We start from the raw sequence: 24,183 nt of genomic DNA, 5'->3' as shown, positions 1-24,183 counted from the left end.
ATGTGTAAGTAATTGTCAGAAAGGCTTTATATGGCAAGTTGTAATCTGCATCCTTTACATTTCTATTCTCTGGAACCAGTTCTGCCCTCCTGAACCAAACTGAACAAATCTAGTCCATCTTCAGTATTAACAGATCTTCATATTTCTAAAGATAGCAATGATGTTGGAAAGGAGGAAGAATTAAGCAAGTGACATACAAGATCTATTTCTGTTATGGGAGACTGTCCTTATCTATGGATTGTTTTTGATTTTAGAATGTTCTTGGGTTTAGAATTGTGCAAGGTAAACAAAACGAGATAGAATCTATGAATTTATGGGCTCTCTGGAAATTGTTGACTAAGCTATGTAACTATCTGAGCCATCAATAAAGATGTTTCATAACCTAAATTCTCTCTGCTGTGTATAACTTACACCCCTCACTTAAGAGACTTCCTTTAATACCTTGGACTAAAGTCATGTCTGATGCAGAAAGGAAGGATGTGGGAAACTGTGCTCAGGATCCTGGACCTCTCTCTGCATAATCTAAGCCTTTTGAATGCCTGCATCCTTGAAATTATTAGTAAAGCTTAACACTGCATAAGATCTCTGATTCATCTGAGTCTAATTTGACAATTTTATTCTTTGTATTATCTCGATGTCCTTTCTTGATGTTTATTCTCTTTTATAATGCACACAGTCAATGTTCTTAAAATGTTAAAACCAGAACACTAAGGAAAGAGACACTGAAGTGAAAAATATCATGTGTGGGTGTAAAAGTATCTACAAACCCAACTAACTACATTTCATTTTCATTACAATACATATAATTAAATATCTCACATATCAAAACAAAAATATATTTAAAGTAGTCCATTTAGCTACCAGCATAGTAGACCTCATCCCTTCTCTTCAAGGAACTAAGTTTGATATAACCTGCTCTTAGTGGTCTAGTACGAACACTTTGCAACCATCACTTTCTATTAGGAGCTCAAAACCATTTTTTAAAAAAAGAACAACTTTAGTGAGGTATATTTAACACATAGTATACTGCACATATTTTAAATGTACAATTTGATGAATTTTGACACATGCATACAAATGAGATGATGAGCTATCCATCACCTCCTCAGGTTCCTCTTGTCCCTCTTTGTTATCCATCTCTTCCTCTACCCTATCGCCAAGCAACTGCTGACTTGCTTTCTGTCACTATTGATTAGTTTGCATTTTCTAAAATTTTATATACATTGAACCATACAGTCCTGTTTTATCCAGCTTCTCTTACTTAGCACAATGATTCTGAGATGCATCTGTGCTGTTGCATGTATCAACGGTTCATTCCTTTTTACTGTAGAGTAGTAAGTATTCCCTAGTATAAATACACCATAATTTGTTTATCTAATTTGCTTATTGATAGCATTTGGTGTTTCTAGTTTTTGTACAAATGTTTGTGTGGACACACGTTTTCATTTCTTTTAAATAAAAAATGCTGGGAATATGTAGTGTGTTCTACCTTTTAAGAAGCTGTAAAAATATTTTCCAAGTGCTGGCTGGTGTGGCTGAGTGGACTGAGCACTGGCCTGTGAATCAAAGGGTCACTGGTTGGATTCCCAGTCAGGGCACATGCCTGGGTTGCAGGCCAGGTCCCCAGTTGGGGGCGTTTGAGAGGCAACCACACATTGATATTTCTCTCCCTCTCTTTCTCCCTCCCTTCCCCTCTCTAAAAATAAATAAATAAAATCTTTAAAAAGGGGGGGGGGAAATATATATATATATATATCTCCCCAAAGTGGTTTCACCATTTTACATTCTACTTGTAGTGTATGAGGGTTCTGGTTCCTTCACATCTGAATATTTTTACTTCCATTTTAATTTTCTTTTCCTAATGACCAAAACCATCTATTTTAAAACTCAATCTAGAATTATGCTAAAAGTTGACATCAAGTTTACTAGATTATATAGTATCAGAATTTTTTTTCTTGCTCTTTGAAAAAGGAAATATTTGCCCTCTATGAGTCTTTTGACTACTGTTCCATTCTGTAAGACTTTTCTAAGTTTAATGACAACTACTCTAGAATTACTTATAGAAGTTCTTTCAGTCCTTGAGGATATAATTTGTTTATGCCTGAAACTGAAACTCATTTAAAGTAAATAAATTATCCCTTTTGACACTATCTAATTTTACTCAATCTTTAATTTACTCTTTCAGGTAGAAATCTTTCTCCTTGATAAAAATGAAAGTGAATGGTGGTTTCTTCAGCCTCTCCAGAGCAGTGGGGTTTACCCTTACTTGTTTTCATGATCTTGAATATGGTCTTTTAAAAAAGCACCTCATATTCTTGAATCACATCTCCTTTAAAAATTGCTGATTGTGCTGTTTATTTCTAAATTCTAGTGTATATGGCTTGATCATGATCAATTTTTCCTTCTTCCACAAATATGAAATCTATACTATCTTTCTTCCTGCCCCTCCCCCAAGTTTCCTTTCATATCCACATTACAATCAGTTCTTTCATGAAATACATACTTGCCATGTAGTGCTGCACAGAATTTAAGAACATGGATTTTTGTAGTCAGGTAGATTAGGTTTATACCTCATCCCTTTCATTTACTAATATGACCTGGCTTATCAGTTAAGAACTCTCTTTCTCATAGGTAAAATGAGGAGAACATACGGTACTACCTTTTAGGATTGTTGTGAGAATTAAATGAGTATGTAAAAAATATGTAAAGTACACAAGATAGTGCCTAGCACACAGTAGGTACTTCATAAATATTACCTATTAGTAATGCATTTTAAAGTATTAAAGTTCAGAATAACAGTCTCACTTATTATCTCCTATACATTCTGAAAATAAAACTACTAGTAAAATAAAATCACAAGTCAATTTTTAAAAATCACCTTCTTAGCAAAATGAGACTAACAACCAATAGGTAGAAACTAAAATCCTTAACTACTACTGTACACCTGTCCTTACGCCTGTGTAGTAATCTACATCAGAATGTGTCTACATCCAATGCAACTTGCCCCAACTTTCTTATTTCCACTAACAAAAACAATTGAAACAAAGTCAAATAAAATGGCCATCATTCTCTATAATAAACCTTTTATTTTTCAAAATTCAGGAAGACACACAAAAAATAAATTAACGAAAAAGTTCAGCTCAAAATCAATTTATATGCATCTAATACGTGAAAAAAACATAATAAATTTATGCTTATTAAACAGTAGTTATTGTAGGGTGTCATGATAATTCATAATGAAATTATTTTCAGCACTATTTACATAGAAAGCATTCTGTTCTACTTGTATTTGAGATGGTAAGGGTAAATATATGCAAACACAGAGGGAGTGGCATATTACTCAATTAAACTAGCTCAGTAAGAAATGTAGGTAGATAACTTCTTGATCACCATGAAATTACAGCTGCGATTATAAGCTCTGTTTATCTGTCACATTAACACACTCAGAAAGAAAACAGGGCAGCTATTTTTTTCCATTAGGCTCCTGATAACAACATATGAAATTTCCTCCATAAACCAGTAATGTCAAGCTTAATGATAATGATATGAATTATTCTAATAAAACAGTATAAAATATTACAAAGAAAATTTCAGAATGATCTGATCAAAAATATGAAAAATATAGGATTTCTATTCATTTCTAAGACTAACAATTTCTTCTAGAAGGTTAAACATCTTCTAGAGAGAAATAATTACAAATAAAAGACAAAAACACTTTATAACCCAAGACAAGTTTTACGAATGATAAAGTTCTCAAGTATTTTGTGTTTTTTAAAAAATAGAAGAGATAGTAATAAATACAGAAAGTACAAGAGTCAAACTTCCTGATGTCACCCTCACCAAGTGTCTTTACCATAAAGCTGCTAAGATCTCTTAAAAGAGAGGAACTACTTTATAGCAAGCTAGACGGCAAAAAATTAGTAAGTCAAACTAGACTTCCTGGAATATAATGGGTAAAGGTGATTTACACTGTATTTAAAGCTACTTCACAACTAGCTAAAATTGGAAAAAGAAATTTATGTATGCAAATACATATATAAAACCCCAAGTTACAATGATAAACACAATCAATTACTCCAGTCAAAAGATATGTAAAACAAATCATGATTCCTTATAACTATTAACTGAAAGAAATGGTTAAGAAGTATTAAACTATAATAAATATATTGTGCATTTGTTTAAAACAATCAGATAGCTTTAAAACATCATATAATGGTTCCATTAATTTAAAATGTTTTGATAATAAAAACATTTTATTTCAATTTATTATTCTAATTCATAAATATCTGAATTTAGAATTATCAGCATTATCCTTTCTTTTCAACTATTGATTTTATTGGTGCAAATTTTCCTAATGACTACAGGAGAACATTATTTCTGAGCACAAATTTGTGCACAAAGAGGTCTTTCACTTAAGAACTAAAGATTCATATAAAGGCAACATATTTCACATTTCTAGAAAAACCGTTGCACCAAAAGGGCAAACACCCAAAAGTCAAATAAAGAAATAAATATCAGAACAAAATAATTTTCTTTTTCAGACCATGAAATACCAGTGATGTTTCTTCAAGTAATGTTCCTAAAATTGAACATTTTCCAAAATTCCAAATAAAATTTGAGTTGAAAACTTACTTAATAACCATGTATTCTGAATTCTCACTTCATGTTTGCTAATGTTAAATAAAGTTCAGTAAAAATGTTTCCTTAAAAATTAAACATTTCACATTTTAAGAAGAACTTGTACTTATTTTGTAGTTATGTCAGTGACACAGTATATAATCTACCCACTTTAAACTAAAAATACTCCTTCTAAGAAATAAGCACATAGTCTTATTTCAAACCATAGAAGTCAGAATTTAGAGCTGTTGAAATAATTTTTTTTCAACGCTCAAGTTTTTTTGAGATAGGTTTTGATTTAATTTATGCCTACTCATTCTGAAGAGGTAATATGGGTGTACAAGTTGACAAAGGTGTAATAAATTTCTGTGTGTGCCTCACAAAAGGGAGGGATAAATAAAATAACATTATTTGCTCTCATGTAATTACATCCCTAAGCCCTCTTCTAGCTAAGGAAAAAAAAAAAAAAAAAATCAAGGCTCAAGAAGTGTGCCAATGTAATACAAATGTTCAGTAGCTTAAAGGGAATGAGAACCAATGTATGGCTATCTGAAGTTGCCATGTACTACTGCCCTTCACAGTAAAAAACCAAACTAACTTTATTTTTTTGGTGCCCCAAAAATCTGGTGTTAAGGACTGACAGCTTTTAAAGAAAATAAAAAATAAGAAGCAGACCTAAAATGTGATGATGGAAATAGAAGTCTAGCTCAGAGAAGTTAGTCCCAAGAAAAGCAAAAACTCTGAACTTTGAGTACCCTGGTAACTAACTGGTGAAGTAGCAGTTTCAAGCACTCTGAGGAGAGCAGTTGCATACAAAGATCAAGAGAAGTCCTAATTTTTCTAGGGAATGAGTGGAGGACAGGAGATTGGGGAAATGGCAGAGCTTAACCTTGACCTGAGGGTGAGACAGGAGGAAAGCCTGATGACTGGAAAGGAATTACGAGGACAGTGTCTGAAAGTTACCGCGGGCCTCTGAACCTAAATCAAAGTTAACTATTAAAATAAGTCATGATGTAAATCCTTTCCAGCCATACATTCAATATTCTAATTGGTATACAGTTTTCATTATCTCAAGACTTACACTACAGCAAAATAATGGTATACTGTACAACCTTGATCCTTTGTGTAAACAAAAAATGACATGACAAAAGCAGAGATAAAATTTAAGCATCATCTCTTTGAGCTGCACTGGTAGGAAGGGAACAGAATTTACCTTCCATGATGAGCAACATCTCATTAGAGGTCTTCCGTGACCGTCCATCTGAAACACCAGTCTCCCTCTCGGGGCCTCCTCCCCACCCCAGTTGCTTTCTATCCTTTTTATTTTGCTTTATTTTCCTTCATAGCATGTTCCCAACCTGATAGTATGTATTTTATTGTCTGCCTCCCAACACAGAATGAAAAAGCTCTCATGAGGAGAGACTGTTTGCTGCTCTATGTTCTGCACATAGAATAATGTGTGGTGCAGAGCAAGTAAACAATTAATATCTGCTAAATGACTATGGGAGCCAGGTAGTGGACTGGTCTATGCGAAGTTGTAGTAGCTACCCCATTTTACAGAATTTAAGATTCCATTTTAAGATGCACCATTATTTTACATACCACTAAAACAGGAAAATGCTGCCTATTATCCTAAGATTCCATCAACCCTAAGAGACAGCTTGATTTCTGAAATGTTTTTACAGTATTGGTAACACATGATCTATTCTAGAATTAGCTCTTTCCACTATCTGCAATATATGATGTTTGTCTATCTCCCTCAGCAGGATGAGCTGTCAATGTATAAATCCCCGATGTAATAGTTTCGTAGTCAGGGAAATGATTCTGAGAGCCATCTGTGAACTATAGGAAAGAAGAGGGAAGCAGTCCAAGGAGAATGGAAAAGGATTCAGGGTCAAAAATAATGATTTTCAAGAGAAATCTTGACAACTAAGCATTTTCTTGAGATGTATCTGTCATTATCCTCTTTTCCTTTCCCACTCTCAGCATACTTAGGAAACCTTCCTACTGAAATAAATTTCCTTTCCATTCAAAAATACCACTTGGTACAAGTCAGATGTGTCTTCTATGCATATACTAGATAAAATTATTTCTACCACTGAATATTTTAAACGTTTCCAACTCTTTCCCCCTTGTAGGCAAAAAAGAATTCAGAACCTAGAAAACAGTTACTACTTGCACTTGATAACAATCCTGAATACACAGCGGGCAGTTTCTTACCTGCTGTTTATTGCCTTTTCTTGTTAACATGACAAATGGCATCGTGTCTGCGGACTCTGCCTCTCCTTCCCCACCACCAAGTGGAGGCCCTTTCCTCAGCTGACTTTTGAGATGCAAGGGAATAGCAACATCAAGTTGGTGCACCTTAACAGATTCGCCACTTCGTTGCTTTAAGAGAGAAATGCAAAAATATAAATACTCTAAGGTACACATGGATATATGTAAATATAAATTGCAAACAATGCATTCAGTGTTATATTTCTTAAAACACAGTCATTAGAACTTGAGTAATCTCTGTGAAATGCAGATGAAACTACTGTCTTCCTGGGTTCCCAAACCCTTGCAACTGGCTTGAAAGAACTGTGATTTGGCTCCTGGTTATCACTCTAGCCCCTCTAGGCCCAGACACACAATGTTATAGACTCTACAAAATTTCCCTGTTCCTCGAATGTACTGTGCCTTTTCATTCATAATCACAGGATACATCTTCCTTCATAATTTTTGTATAGCATAATTGCCCACTTCTCTGTGAGAATCCTCCATAAGACTTGGGGGTTTCATCACTGTATACCCTTTTCCCTAGTGTTCTATAGCAATGTTTTACACACAGCAAGCATGCAATTAATATTTACAAATAAATGGAATCTATGTATATTCAGATTAACATCCTGTTTTTTATTATCAATTATTTTTAACATTTACACTAGACTTGTCAACCAATTTATTTAAACGAACCTTCACTGAAGACTTACTATGTTAGGCTTGGAGATATTAATATTTTTTTAAAAGTCTCTATTCTCAAAGAACTTAAAAAGTTGTTAAGCAAGAGAGAAACGGATTAATTAAATACGATTCACCCAAGTTATATAACCTGTTGGAGATGGAGTTGCCTGGTTGGGAATAAATTGGTGCTGAGATTTCATGAAAGCTGAATAAAAATGGGACACTTGAGAACATTAAAGACTTCATACAATTTCTTCCAAGCAGATGGGATGTGGAGGAAATTTAGGCAGGGGAGGAACAGGTGGAAAAGTAAAAACAGAAAATGGCACAGTGCATTTAGGGAACTGCAAATTATTCCCTATAATGAATGAACACAAATGAGGAAAGAGCCAGATATTTAAAGCTAGTAGATAACGCTGAAAGGCCACGAAGGTTTTTAAATGGCTTTACTATGATTTAGTCTTTTAATATAGGCTCATTATTTGCAAGAGACTTGCAAATCAAGCAAAATGCTAATAAAGGTATAACATTTTATTGTTTTTGATCTCTAAGTTGCAATTTGTTAGAATTTGTCTGAAGTTCTCTCATGGTTAAGATTTTTAAGATTTATAAAAACTTTTAACTTAATATTTCAAAGGATCATGTTAGACAAATCTTGATAGACTAATCTCCAGAGGGGTTCCTGAGTGTTCAACCCTGAATCTGTTTTTCTCCTCCCTCCATACTTTTCACCTGGGTGATTCACTTATTGTCATAGCTTTAAATATGCTCTAACAACCATTCCATTTATGTTTCTCTTCTGTTCTCCAGACATCTCCATTTAGACATCTCCACTTAGGCTGCTCAAACTTACCATGGCCAAGTGGAATGGTTGCTTACTCTGCCCTTGTTTCCTGTCAGAGAGATTAGCCAGTGGTCCAAGCTAAAAAACTGAGTGTCATCCTTGACTCTTTATCTCCCACCTCTACAACTATCTAATCAAGCACCAAATAAATCCAGTTCATTCTACCATCTAAATAGCTTTCAAATACAGACTTCTCTCCAGGTGTTCTGTCATTATCCCAGATAGATAGCCATCATGTCTCACCTGGGATTACAACAGCCTTCTATCCAGTATCTCTGCTATTAGTTTGTCCCAGGAAAACTCTGACTCCAAAAAACCTCCGCTGCCTTGCGGCATACCTCTTCAGGGGAAAGGCTAAGGGAGTAAACCCCGACAGAAAATCCGGAGTCGGAGTCCCTAAGGCGGTTTGACGTTGTAGTCAACACCGGCAACTCCTGCGGCGCACCTGAAGCCAAGCTGTATCGACTCCGTCTTTCCCTTGGACCCTTCAGCTGCGAAGAGAGGGGGGGTCTGCTGCATGGGCAACAGCAGACCCTCCATATCACCCTGCCCAGGCTCTGTAGCTTCAGCTTCACTGGAGAGGACACTCCAGCGTCATCGCAAGATGTCGATTCAACACGGGAGGAGACAGATACCGTGTCACTCCCGAGTCGGACTGCACAGCCATTCTCGGCAGTGCAGATAGACTCTTAAGAAGCTACACCATCGTCTCTTGAGACGGATGGCTGCCGACGAGTTTGTCCCAGTCTGAGCCACCTCCATATAGGACCAGGCCACTCGAAAGGTGTCACAAATTGACTAGGTCCTATTAATATTGGTCTTTTAGTTTTTCAAACATTACGAGTGCTTTTCCACCTCAGGACCTTTGACAAATCATTCCTATATTTCACCTAAATGACTCAATTTTACCTGTCTTGTCTAAAAGTCATGACCTCAGAAATGCCTTCCCTATCTTATCTGAAGAAGGCCCTTCCCTTATTCTCAGCCAAAGCACTCTGTTCTTTTAGTTCCTTAGCATTTATTATAATTTGAGAGTGTGTATTTTGTTTATTTGTTAAATATCTACCTTCCCCAATAACACTACATTTCCTGAGAGTAAAAAGCAGGTCTGTTTTTTTTTTTACTACTTTAGAGTAAACCTGTTGCACAGTGTTAGGCACAGAATAGATGCTCAATAAATACTTGCTAGACAAATAAATAAGTGGCTACTACTGACTCATGTAAAATAGAAAAAGTTTCTTTATGAAGTAAACTGTTATCTCTTCAACGGGAGTATCAATTATAATGATTGTTTTATTTGAGCTGTGCTCCTAAATCACATGAATACAAGATTTACTTCATAATTTAAGAGCTTTGAAGATATATGGAGAATTTTAATATATTTAGAAAGAAACAAATTGGCCTAACATACCTACGATGGTAATTTGTACATTATCATTGCTTTCAGCCTTAGTAGCATTAATAAAAGTAAAACCCATCGTTTCTTCTCTAAAATATTACTCCCCAGCAGCACATAAACTCTGTAATATCTTCAGTCTTAATAATAATCCTTCTCTGACCTTCTCCAGCTACCTCCCCATTTCTCTTCCCCTTCTAGTAAAACTCCTCAAGAGTTAGCTATATCCAGTATTTTCACCTCCTCCCTTCTGATTTTTCCATCAAACCCACCCCATGGAGCTTTCATCCTACCATTCCAACAAAAGCACTCTTTTCAAGTTACCAAAGTGTTTAACAATAGCTACTGTGTATAAGGCTAAAGTAAACAGTCTATGAGACTTTTACCTCTAACTATAGAAAAACATAATTACTCTAAATTACTGGAATGATGAAGCTTTTTATAAAATCCAGTGTATTAATGTCGTGAATACATTAAACAACTAACATTTCTTTAAACATCAATTAACTAATATTTCTCTAAATATCTGTATGTTATTCAAATTATAAATCAAACTTAGGAATTTACAAAATTGAAATTTCCCCAAATGTTTATCTCCTACAAAGTATGACTCTTAAACAAACTGCTTTAAGTAAAGGGTCTTAGAAAAATAAGATGATTCAGAAAGAAAAGACAGAAGTTGGTACAATGAAATTACTCTATTCCAAGTCTTACATTTAATACATTTCCCCCCATTCTCAAAGAAAACTGCAAATCAGGAAGTGAAATGCAAGTACTGGAAGGTGCAAACTGTATAAATTAAGAAAAAACTGCTGCAGAGGCACATGTTTACATAGAAGAGATGCTCCTATTAAACGGTATTGAATGCACTGCAATATCTTGCAGTGAGAAGATATTCTGGACTAGAGCAACATTTCATACCTGAAGATTTTCTAGCATCATTTTATCCAGAGCCTGAATGAAGTCCTCATCTTCTACACACGGTACATGCTTAAGTCCACCTCCTTTGATCATTACCTCCTTTTTAAAACAAGAACAAGAAATGAGACCAGAAATTTTAACTGTAGTGTTTTCCATGGCAGAGACTTGTACTGATAACTTGTTCAAGATACTTAAGAAGTGAGTAAAATATATAGTATTATTAAATGTTAAAGAAAAGTACTTAGATAGGAAACCAAATTGAAAATAAACTTAAAAAAAAAAACCATTTATTGATTTTTAGAGCGAGGGGAAGGGAGGGAGAGAAACATCAATGTGATCAGGTTGGTTCTCACAAACTCCCTAGTGGGGATCTCGCCTGCAACTGAGGCATGTGCCCTGACTGGGAATTGAACCAGTGACCTTTTGATTCACAGGTCGGCACTCAATGCACTAAGCCACACCAGCCAGGGCAAAAAATAAACTTCTAAAGAAATATTTTTCAATAATCACAAGAAACAAAACTTTAGTGGTTAAAATTAAAATACTATGAAAATGTTGCACAATTTCAAGAAGCAAGTTTTCAGCCATACATACAGTATTTTCTTCATCAGTTTCATTCTCCTTATTTGAATCTGTAAGGTAATCTGTGTTTTCTTCCTCTTCTTCATCTTCATCATTATCAGAACCCTCCTGAAATTTTTTAATATTAGAAGATTAAAACATTTTGAAAAGGGTTACTACATTTTACATACCTTAAAAAGATTCTGAAATGTCTGTATAATTCTTTATTATTCTCAATGGTAGGGCAAAGTCAGCTGGCAATAGTTACTACATACCAGTAGCTGAAACCCCATTTCACTATCTTCCACTGATTTAATAATACAAAGATCCTTTGTAGAATCTCTTCCTTGAATTACACAAGGAATGAGTTTCCTGAATCTCATGTATTTTTCTCCTAACTCACTCAAGAGACTGAATTTGTCATAATTGTTTTTAATATCCACCAACTTCGCAAAGAAAAGCAATAAATAGTTCAACTTTAACATCATTACCAGGTGAAAGCAGTGACTCAATTTTATAAAGCACTGCATTGTATAAAAATCCTCAGTTTGGAAGGTGCTCTCATACTTCAGTTTGTTTTGTTTTACCCAATTCTAAAGAAGGAAGGATAAGCTTTACTGTTCCCATTTTTATACATAAAAAACTAAGGCTCAGAAAAGTTAAAATAAGACTTCTAAATCATCACACTCTTGCTCTGGCCGGTGTGGCTCAGTGGACTGAGCATGGGCCTGTAGTACAAAAGGTTGCCAGTTTGATTCTATTAGGTCACACACAGTCAGTTTATAGTTTCTTCTATACCCCTAAACTTATTCCCCAGTCTACCTCCACATCATAAAGCAAATCTCAGACATTCTATTATTTTAGCTGGAACTTTTAAAACTTAAGCAGGTTTAGAAGAAAAAAGAAAAAAATTTAAACTGTTAGTTTGAACCATATAAAAATGAGATTTTGGTAGGTACAGAACAGTAGAAGAGCAATTTCATATGGTTTAGCCTAACAGAGTCATAAAAACAACAGGGCATGCTATCATGGTGCATAATGAACTTCAGATTTCAGAAACCATTATATCTGAGAAAAATAAAGCTAAGTTATTAATATCTAGACAGTAATTTTGTTCTTATAAAACCCACAGGTTATAAGTTCGTATTCAAAAGAGAATAAGATACACAGAAGATTAAACAATTTTTTCTTCAAATTGCTTATTAAATAGAAGTCCTAACCATAATAACAGATACATGTCATTATATATACATCCACAGATTGTGCAAAACCAAGACTGAGCCCTAACGTAAACTGTGGACTTTGGGTGACGATAATGCGTCAATATAGGCTCATTAATGTAACAAATGCATCACTCTGGTGAAAGATACTGATAACAGGAGAGGCTGTGCATGTCTGGGGGTATGGGGTACAAAGGCAATCTCTATACCTCCCCCTAATTTTATTATAAACCTAAAATTGCTCTAAAAATAGTCTTAATAAAAAACAATCCTATGATGAGTACTTACTTTTTAAAAAACAATCCAAAGATTTTTATAACAGACATATACTATTAGTTATATTTAATATAATAAAACTAAGAGGTAGAGTTTATTTTATAAAGAAAATCTTGACTCATACAATCAAAATACTCCTGTACAAATGCACCTATTTGTTATAAATAAAAGTCATCACCTCTTCCTCTGGTTCATTTACTTCACTTTCATTTCCAGATTGTTCTTCTGTTTCAGCTCCTCCTTCTTCTTCTTCTTCATCCTCTTCAAGATTGTCTCCTTCTGACATAGAATCTTTTGAATCTTTGTCATTTGCTAGGCCTTGAAATGAAGGAAAAGCAGAAAATACATTCAAAAAAGATAAAGGCAAGTTTTCAGTATTATGCCACTTCATTTAAAAGTATGTATTAAAAAAATTCAACAGCCATTTCCCCAATACAATAGTAAAATAAACAGAATTTAAAACTATTTTGAGAATCATTTAAAAAACTGAGCAGAACTTCATTTCAACTAATACATTTCTTAGTCACTAGCAAAAAGAAAAATATATATACACACATTTTTTCCCTTTTCTTAAGAGTTTCGAACTGTTTATCTCAGTCTCATAAAAACAAAGGCAAAATGTAACAGCACATAAGGTGCCACCTCATCCATGTAAGATGCACCTTGGTCCCACATTTTAATCAAACATTTCAAGAACGTCTAAAAACTCAATGATATAAAATTGTCATTTTAATGGAGAAATCACATTTGGCTATCAATTTGAATGTCTGCAAATTAAGACTGAGAGAAAGCAAAGCAATACGGTGACACACCCAGCAGCTGTGTCACCACAAAGCTTAGCTTTTTCCTTCAGTAATAGCATTCTCCTCCTAAGGGAACTCCCTGGCTTGGATTTACATCCACCTCCCCATGTTCATCCTCATTTTACTGCCTAATAAGTTCTTAGCATTTGAATCCCAAACTACTGTCTTTACTTTCAAGAGGCATATAATATGGCCTCATCTGACCTGACTCTTACCCATGGTTTCTCCCAAGCCTCCTGCTATAGTGTGGTCAGACTCTTCACGGCCATTAAAGCACACTATCTTGTGATCTTGCGCATCAATACTCTTCTTACTGTAAAATCCATTACTCTTCTGCCTACTTGCACTTGGAGATTTTATTACAGCACTTTACACTTAAGAACATACCATGTAATAATTTTTAAATGATTTCCCAAATGTCACATTATATTAGAAGACCCGTAAGGACAAAGAACTTGTTTTACACCTGTATTCAAAACTTATCCGAAGCTGTATGATGATAAACACGCAATAGGTTTTTAGTAAATACTTGTTTATTCACAGAATCTTGGACAAGTAGAACAGAAAGAAATTTTACTAATAATGTGATTTAATCCATTTTATAAGGAATATTGAAGCCCAGATTTTGAATAACCCAACTAATAAAAGTAGAATATTACTCCAGTGTCCTAAATCTAAGCAATTAACAACTGACAAAAATATGAAAGTACAGAGTGATTAGGTACATTCAAATTTGGAAATAAAAAAATTTGAGAGAAGATGGTTGAGAGATACTGATTTTAAAAGAAAAATAACACAGAAAAAAATTTGATGTCTCAGACTGAAATTCCATTAAATATATTTTACTTATTCTTTATCAGTTTTCATAGATTTTATATAAGTAAATTTTATTTATTTATAGGGGCTTTAAGAAGCAAAATACTGAACTGTTATTTCAGTTATCAAAGGTAAAAAATGGGAAGTCAGAACTGTATAAATATAAACATTCTCAGTAAAAATATCACAGTGGTGATAAACTCACATGGCCTGAGATACCATCACTTGCTTTTTATACCCACTTAAAATATGCCTCATGGGAATAACTATATTGCATAAGTAGCATTGTTTTGATAGCCATACTTCTAATTTGTAAGGAAAATACATACTATTCCTAACATTTTCATTTGCATTGCAAGTTAGTTTCAAAAACAATTTATAAATATTATATTTTGCATTTGCTAGACTATATAACTATCCAGTTGCTGATCTCTAAATCACTGTCAATGTAAAATAAATAATGCAGATAAAAATGTATATGAAACAGATGACAAAATGAAAACGGTAAAATATTGAAATGTATGTGTCAGAATTAAGTGTACTTGGGGACAGAAATCAAATACGGCTCTCTTAAATTTCAGTGGCTTGGGGCTTCAGTTTTCCTGCTCATAATACAGATGATAATAATGGTAATACTTCCTTTCAGACTGTGTTTTAATTTATATTTCTCTATCAGACATACTGAGCATTTCTCCCATATACTTAACATGTTAGAAAAAGCAGAGTCTTTGATTTCTTGCTTGACTGCTTAACCTAGTGCTTTGACTTGAACTTTACTTAATTCATCTGTCAAATACCAGTACTGTACCATGATCTTCCTCTATTGTTCTGGCAAACAGGCAGTACTCAATAAATATACCAACTCTTTCCTGTCTTCCCTTATTTGATTATGTCATGTTCATTTTTCTAGTGGGGTATTCTATTCTTTTCTCAGTTTGTCTGTGTTCTTTATGTAAACGCTACTAACCTGGCAAGTAAACTATTTTCATATTAATTTTTTATTGTATAACTTTTAAACACCCCAATCTGTCTACAGGTGTGCTTTCTTCTATCATTTTAAAATTTGGGAAAATTAAACACCTCTGCAAATATGATAATCAGATCTGTATTTAATTTTTAAACAGTAAATATTCAACTCTAATCCACCTAGAGTTTGACGATACAAAATGTAGTTTTCTATCAATTTTTCTCCTAAATGTTCACCTGCTGGTCTTATCTTTAACATTCCTAGTTCATCACATATTAAATTGTTTTGTATTTAACTGGGGCAACTTCTGGGCCTTTTATTCTATCCTACTGATTTTATTTTATGAAATACATTCTTCTGATTTACAATATAATTTATTCTTATGGCTTATTTTCTTTTTTTCACTTTTATTTCCCTCTTTTTCGTTCCTTTTATTATAATTCTACCTAGAACTCCCAAACCAGAATTCAATAACATTGCTTATTTGTTGTTAAAGAGCATTTCCTTGCCAGTAATTCTAACTATACTTAAAAAAGCAAAATGGACTCGAAAATAACACAAGAATGTTATTTATAGTGGTGCAAATTAGAAACAATCTAAGTGTCAAATAACAGAATTAAATCAATTATAGCACATTCATAAAGGAATATATCCAGTTTTTTTAAAGAATAAGGATTTGAGAAATACTTAATGTGAAAAAGAAATTCCATAATGTATTATGTGGGAAAAATCCAGTTATAAAACTGTATAAAGGTGAAAAAAAAATTAAGAAAATACATTTATTACCTTTAATAATATTAAAAATGATTTTAAACATAATTATACAGGAAGTGTTCAGTGTTTTTCCATTAACTACTATGCTAGCATTGGGTTACTATAAAACCGGATGATGAATTTGCTAAGTGAACACAAAACACTACCAAAGGCTCTTGATACTATATTATATTATGGGTTTCATCAACAGGAAATATATTTAATATACATTTAGTTTTGCAGATCTTATCTTCTTCCTGATATTTAGACTCTAAAACAGCATGAAAATGGGACTTCATAGCATAATGATTCTAGTTGCCACCATCTTTAGTTTCATGAACCAATGGTGATCTATTTTTCCCTTTCTGTATTCTAAACAAGGACAGACTCCTCAAAAACTGCTGAAGTCCTTTCATTTAAAACTTTAGTCTATAAGAATAAAGCACACTGCTCTCTTTACTGCTACTGAACTGGATGACAAATTATTATTTCCTCATGTCCGCTATATAGAGTATCATTCATAAAGGTCTTTGAGGAAAAAGACTAGGACTCAACTATTTCAAAGCATATAAAGTAAATGAAATAATTAGATAAATAAGCACTTTACTTAAAATGATCATTTTAAACAACTACAAATCTGTAAAGGAAAAGATAGTAGATATTTAGGACAAAAAGCAAAAAGAATCACATATGCCTTTATGGGTTAAGTAGTAAGAAAGATTAATGGTTGCATCATCAAATACACCTTTAAAATCAATGCTCGAGTAGATAACAGCAATCATATTCTCCAAAAGAGGATTTACCTTTGGAGAAAGAAATCCTACTAATATTCTGGATGTAGTATGAAAAAAGTAGTTTTAGAGGAAAAAAACCACAAATGCCTTCACTATGAAAACTGATTCTTCAGATATGCAATGTAGTAAATTTATACAAATAGTGTAACTATTGAAGGTAAGAAACTCCTCATGACAGACTTAAAGTCCAAAGTGCTAGCAGGAAATAAAATACTAGCATAACAGTCTAAAGACATATGTCGCTTTGAAATTACTAAAATGAAACATGCTAACAACTATCTGCAAGTAAACCAGATTAGTAAAGTTACACCTTGTTCTAGTTATTTCCAATGACAAAGTTAGTAGGCTCCTTCCCTTGTGGAAGCTATTCAAGAGCTAACTCTTCTTCCACAACACCCTCAGAAGGACATTGAGTAAGTAAATAGACCAATCTTCCTGTAGCATGTTTCTCACATTTCCTCTGGTCTTAGAAATAGACAACTCTTCCAGTGAATAAGGTCTGAAATTCTGTAGGATAGTTCCAAACTTCTAACAGGCATTCCCCTTCTATAATTTTTACTCTACACTGTCTTAGGAAATAATGCTGTAATTATATACTATAATATAAGAGGTGCTCTATTTAAAAGTAGATTTTATATTAGCAACCAAAAATTCTAAAATTAAGAAAGGCCAAAAGGATTGTGTTTATCCATCACTATCACTGGATTCAAGTCTTGCATGACTATTAACCTCCAATTTGGGATTATTAACGAAATAAAAAAGTATGTCACCCAGGTCTTAAGTAATGCTATTATGTAACACAATATCAAAATTAGAAGTATACAAAGTAAACTCTTATAACATTATAAAGCAAATTCTAAAAATAATCTGACAAATATTATCTTCATTTTCTCTCTGTAATTAATTGCTTACCTAGTTTTATTAAGAATTCTTGTTGCAAGTCGTGTACCTGCCTGATGGATTCTTCCAGAGAATTACAGAGTTTGATCTTTGGTCTTAGCAGTTCTAGTGTATCACTGATCATGTAATCTATGTCAATAGGAAATGGATGATCTTTTGTCCAAACCTCCAAACTTTTCTTCCACCAAACATAACGCTGATAACGTAACAAATAAAAAATAAATTTAGCTATATGATATTAATAACAAAAATATTTTAAATAATAATCTGTATTGTGGTGTCACCTAGTTATAGTAACTAAGCTAAAAAGTTTTATAAGACACCTATCATTTTTATTAATGGTCAACAGCAATGATCTAATTCCAATTATTTCCCTCCATCTATACAGTTTCTAAGCCATTTAGTGACATGAATCTAAATACTGTTTTATTATAACTGTATATCTTTTGAAAGGCAAGGAAAAATTATGAATAAAATACCAAATAAATTTCCAGGTAATGAAACAAGTCAGAAACCCACTTCTAAACAGGTTTAACGTACTAAACTTTACAAAAACAACCTAATTCAAAGCCATAGTTTTGATAAAGTTCATTATTTTCCCTATGCTACCTGCTTTGATTTTTAAAAAGGTCAACGGAAGTATCTGAAGATATAATTTTTTAACATAAAAAAATCATTAATCAACAATCATTTACTGAATACCTACTGTGTATATAGCACCGTTTAGATATTTTCCCTCTCTTCTCCTATCCTGGGTCCCTCATTCTGTTTTCTACTTACAATTTATAAGATGACATTAGCTAAAGAGCACAACCCAAGAATTTACTTGTATGTAACAGGTATTCATTTCTCTGAGTGCTTCACTATTCCTCCCCAGTTTGTTCTAGGTCCTTGCTACCAAAAGTGTGGACCTCAACTGGGAACTTGTTAGAAATGCAGAATCTTAGGGCTTCATCCTAGACCGAATGAATCACAATGTGCATTTTAACACTATCCCCAAGTGATATGTAAGCATATTAAAGTTTAGAAGCACTGCTACAGGGGATCTTTCTATCCTACCTTCCAATACGTGTACCTGTTCACTATACGATCTAGGCAGAATACAATGACGTCATTCCCAAGCCTCATTTCTTACTCCCATTTCCCCAGGGTCATCCCTGCTGCACATTTCTGCTTGTTAATATGGAAAACGCTTTTGTCTCTTTCTGCTCTTAGGTTGGGGTAGCTCTTCTCTCTCTAAAATAAGGATTCTCTTCTGAAAGACATTCTACTTTGGAGACTGACAATTACAGCTAATACTTTGTAGCAAAATTCTGGTTTTCAATACAGGTAGTCTCAAACCTATGACAGGACTTTGAGACAACAGGAAATCTGATTCTCAAATGTGCAATTCTCTTCCCGCTGGTAGGAGAAAGTTAACAAACTGCTCTTCCCCAAGAGTATTTACCCACACTTAACACCAGCCATTATGTGGATGTATTTTTGATACCTCGTGTTGTAGTTTTAAGTTTTTCTTCATCATCACTGGGTGAATAAAAACAACACTAACAATATAATCATATAGAACTGAATGGTATTTTGTGTACTTTATTTCAGTAACATCTGGACAATTCAATAGTGAGTTGTTCACCCTAATCAGTACTTGTAACATTGTATTTTATGGGAAATAGTGTTTGGGTTCCAAACAACCAACCTATAAAATTAACTTTTGGAACACCAACTTTATAGAAGTTGTTGTAATGCCTCTGTATTTGTATCTGAATTTAATTTATACATACTTGCTCTAAATCATAAATCTACATAATTAACTAAAATTAAGATATGGAAAGCACAACCCAAGAGTTTACCAATAAATAAATAATGCTTCCTGTGTTAAAAAATAACACTTTCCCCAGAGTGATGATTTTTTCCTTAAAAAAAAAAAAAAATTTAGAAACAAGAATTTTAGATGTAAAAGCAGAACAGATTAGTGAGAAAAATGTATACTGTACCAAATTTATAAAGTATACCAAAATAACCCCCCAAATTAATGATCAATCATAAAAATTACAATGCAATTAGAATGGTTATACGATAAAATACATCAAAATTCTAAAATCTCTAAAGCATCTTTGCAGGAAGAGTAAATCAAATCTAGTCTAATTATGAACATATCTTATACAGTAGTCCCTCTCTATACTGCGGTTCACTTTATCACACAGCCTCACTGTATCGTGGGATTTTAAAAAATATTACAGTATTCCCTCACTCACTGCGTGTATTACGTTCTAGACTACCCCCGCAAAGTAAGAACCTTACATTTATTCTACACTCTTAAACCTACGAAACTTTAACAACATACATATACAGTACTGCAAAATCCTGTGATACAGCGAAAAAGTCATGGTAAATAATTAAATATTTTAAAAAATCCCATGATACAATGAGGCTGCAGTAAATGAACCGTGATATAGAGGGACTACTATATATTTAATTACTTATTGCAAATTTTTCGCTATATCGTGGGATTTTGCGGTACTGTATACGTATGTTGTTAAAGTTATGTAGGTTTAAGAGTGTAGAATATGCTTAAGAACATAAGTAGTGTTTATAAAAATGTGGAAAAGGTTAATAAGGGAGTGGGAAAGGTTAATAAGGGACTGGGAACGGTTTATAAGTCTGTGGGAAGGATTTATAAAGCCTTAAAATATATATAAATACTAAAATAAATGTAAGGTTCCTACTTTGCGGATTTTCACCTATCGCAGGAGGGCCTAGAACGTAATACCCACGATAAATGAGGGAATACTGTATATAATATATGAATGCTACGGTGTTTCTACTTGAATATTTTTGTAAAACAAGCAATGTATTAAATGATGCCAAACCATATATTTCAGCTTATATACCTGAAAATATACAAGGAAACAATCAAGTTTTCGTTTACTGGAACCTCTGTCAAAATACTGGCCACAGGTATCCAAAATAGTGCACACTAGTCTAATTCTGAAAAGGTGCTCAGGAGGGTCCAGGGAACTTGGAGAGCCGTCAGGGTTAACACCAAATGAAGTAAAAGAATAAAGAGTTCTAAAAATAACAGCTGATTCCACCATTCGGTAATTATAAAGTTCCCCTAGGAACTTGGCACTGCTGATACGTCTCTGATTAAATTTAGGTTGATTAACCTAAAAGAAAAAGAAATTTGCATTAAAGAATAGTAGTGAGCTTAAAGAGGTAAAATTCCCCTCCTTCACTTGACAGTATCAATTACTGAAAGAACACTGAACAGAAAAAAGTTTATTTCCTTCTTTTTTTAATAAGGTGGTCACTAGTGAGTATCCTTTTTCTCTAAGAAATGGCTATCTATAAAATGTTTTAATTTAAAAAACATGTTAAATATTAAATTTAGTATTAAGCTATCATTAGATTCTATAAAACAAGATGTAATTATCCCTTATCAGCCCAGCACAACTTATTTTCTCTATAATCCATGAATTAAGAAAACAATAAGCCTACAGAAAGGATTTGCATACAGAAAGTCTTACCAAATGATTAAAAGCTCTTCTAATTAATAAGTTTATAGGTTCCTATAACTGAAGTCCCAACAGTAACCCAGAAATAATAAAAACATATTCTTCTCTTCCAAAAGAAGCTTAAACTGGACTTGAGACAAAGGCAAAATAAATCCCAGAATTATTCTGAGAGAAGCCTAAGAAATCTAGTCCAACAGGGTTTATTAAGAAACCACTAATTCTGAAGAGGAAATAGTAAACACCACCATATGGAGCAAGGAAAGTTTTCAAAATGTTATTTTCCAATAATAGGATTTAAAATTTGTTTAAATTCTTCAAAAACTCCCACTTGGCAACTACAAAGAAAGTCCTTGTTACCTCCAATCCTAAGCGAATATCTTCTAAAACTCCATCCACAACATGGATTCCAACATCCTCTTGGTAGAGCACTAGTCCTGCTAGGAGGTTAGCCACACAATGAATACTATTATACTTCACATTCCAGATGTTTATCATACAACAAATAACATAGTCTTTCACTTCTTGGTCCTGCCAGGGCAACTTTCGCATCTGCCTCAAAACCTAAACAAAGAGAATTTTGTTTAAATTACTAAGATAAGCACAAAGTAGTCCAATATACCCAATAGTAAAGATATTTTATTATGATTATACAAATAAAGACCTTTTGAAATGGAAAATACTTTAGAAATCCTCTATTAGCTTTTTGACTTTATAGCTTAAACATGACATTTTTCTAATTATTGGCAAAATGTATTCACATTTTCTATACATCTCTCCATAATGCTCCAAAATTTCCTAGCTTCTAGGTCTTCAATCAAGTTAACAGTATACACTCACATACTAAGGTCACTGAAAAAAATACCCAAAGTTCACCAAAAATAATGTTTTCTTTTGTGTATCATTTGATGTAAATAAACTTAGACACTGTTTATATATCAAAACTTTCCAGTAAATAAATAAAGCTAAGGTGAATTGGTTGAAAGATCACTTCAGATAGAGAACACAACATCAAGATTGCCATTACACAGTGTCCTGTTTCCTCATATGTAAAAGATGGGGGTAATAAAAGCACTTCATAGTTTTTTATAAAGATTAGACAAGTTAAAACATGTGCAGTATGTAGGAAGGTGTCTGGCACATTTTAAGTACCCCATAAAAGTTAGCTATTACTATTTCAAAAACTCTCCTGGTAATGAGACAATCAGCAGAGCTCTACCAGTAATCAAGTTCTTTCCGTTTTTATTCTGAAGGAAAATGAATACTATTGGCAGATTGCAAAGTATTCCTTTCATTTCTATACACACAACCCATCTTTTAAGCACTAAATATGTTCTCATATCAGCTTCATTGGAAATATTAATGTCATCTTAACTGCATAAGCATTCTATGTTTTTCAAACTTCCCATGATTCTAAACAGCTGCCAAAATCCTTATTGTCTTAAACTATTTTTCTGACTCTGAAAGTTGGTTTCAACTTCCAAAGCTGCACTATCATTCCTATTACCTTTTACCCTACCCATGTATTGTTTCATGCCTTTTATCCTCCCCATGAATTTTCTTTGTCCAGAAGTTAATTTCTTCCTAAAAAGAAAAAGGTTCTACATTGTACTGTTTCAACTTGTAGAATTAACCAAGAAATGTTTTGTTCAACGTATCTTACTTAAAAGTGAAGATTCTAACAGGTTAACTACAATAATTAAGATAACAGATCAGTGGTTCCTAAACTTTTCTGGTAAGTGACCCCTGTTGAGGATCTAAAGAAAGCTACAGACCTTGTCTCCAGAAAAATACAGACAGCCCCAGAATTCAAAATTATGAAATTTCAGACGGTCATGGGCATCCTAAAGCACATTCAAGGTTAAGATACCTCTGTTCTGAAGCAAAATATTTAAAGGCAAATTCATTACAGAATACCAGAGACAAAGTCATAGTTTGAAATATACATACTCATAAAGCATCAAAACTCAATTTATAAGAATTATCATTTTAATTATCAAAAAAGGGAAAAATACATATGTCTCATATATTATGTATCATCATATGAATTCCTTCTTAGGATGACTTGTATAGAGTCAATCATAATGGAACTTGAGATCTAATTCCACCTCTCCTAAACTTCAATGCTGGAACTTCAATAGCTCTGCTTCAATTTTTCCATTTACAAAATGTAAATAATGCAAGGTACTTGCATTTCTTATCTCTATTTTGTGGGGCACTGAAGTAATTTATAAACAAACTCCTAGAAAAACTGAAATATATGTCTCTGACCTAAAACAATTTGGTGCCCAGGCTATAAGCCCACTGCTTTTAATACTCTTATCATCTGGATGAAAAAGAATTAATTTGGTTAAATTATATAACTATCACAAATCTCAAGTTGACCATTATTCCATGATTCTATTAAGATTTACCTTCTCATCCTGACCAGGTTGCTCAGTTGGTCAGAGCATCTCCCTGATAGGCGAAGGTTGCGAGTTTCATTCCCCATCGGGGCACATACAAGAATTAACTAATGAGTGCATAAATAAGTGGAACAACAAATCGATGTCTCTCTCTCTCTTTCCTCCTCTCCCTCTTTAAAATCAGTAAATAATTAAAAACTAAAATTAAAATTAAGGAAAAAAAAAGATTAACCTTCTCAGTCGTGACCTTGGAGAGATCCTTATATAAAAGTTTTCGGACATATTCCTGGAGAGGAGGACGTTTCTTTTTCACTGTTTTTTCAGCTGGAGGTGGGTTGCAGTAGTAATACGCGTTCTCCACCATTGTGACATATCTTGCATCAAGATGCATTGCTTGTTTCTTTCTCATCATTTGTTCCTAAAATAAAGTCTACATTAGTCAAAAATACTTTCATTCT

At 33.4% G+C, this 24,183-nt stretch overlaps 1 protein-coding gene across 2 annotated transcripts in view; it reads right to left on the bottom strand.

Annotated features, from left to right (window-relative positions):
- UPF2 (UPF2 regulator of nonsense mediated mRNA decay) overlaps positions 1-24,183 on the bottom strand; it is a 116,599-nt gene that overhangs the window by 8,301 nt on the left and 84,115 nt on the right. For both annotated transcript variants that reach the window (XM_090266543.1, XM_090266544.1), the window contains exons 12-19: positions 23,958-24,143; positions 21,681-21,884; positions 20,700-20,975; positions 17,824-18,007; positions 12,957-13,096; positions 11,316-11,411; positions 10,722-10,820; positions 6,838-7,005 (exon numbers count right to left, since the gene is read on the bottom strand). In XM_090266543.1, the coding sequence (XP_090122669.1) occupies positions 6,838-7,005; positions 10,722-10,820; positions 11,316-11,411; positions 12,957-13,096; positions 17,824-18,007; positions 20,700-20,975; positions 21,681-21,884; positions 23,958-24,143 (1,353 nt within the window). The remainder of the gene's footprint in view (positions 1-6,837; positions 7,006-10,721; positions 10,821-11,315; positions 11,412-12,956; positions 13,097-17,823; positions 18,008-20,699; positions 20,976-21,680; positions 21,885-23,957; positions 24,144-24,183) is intronic.

Source organism: Furipterus horrens, unplaced genomic scaffold, assembly GCF_987537825.1.
Source record: "Furipterus horrens unplaced genomic scaffold, mFurHor1.1.pri manual_scaffold_2, whole genome shotgun sequence".
NCBI classification, from domain to species: Eukaryota; Metazoa; Chordata; class Mammalia; order Chiroptera; family Furipteridae; genus Furipterus; species Furipterus horrens.
The sequence above is the reverse complement of the archived record's forward strand: the minus strand, read 5'-3'. Positions and strand labels throughout refer to the sequence as shown.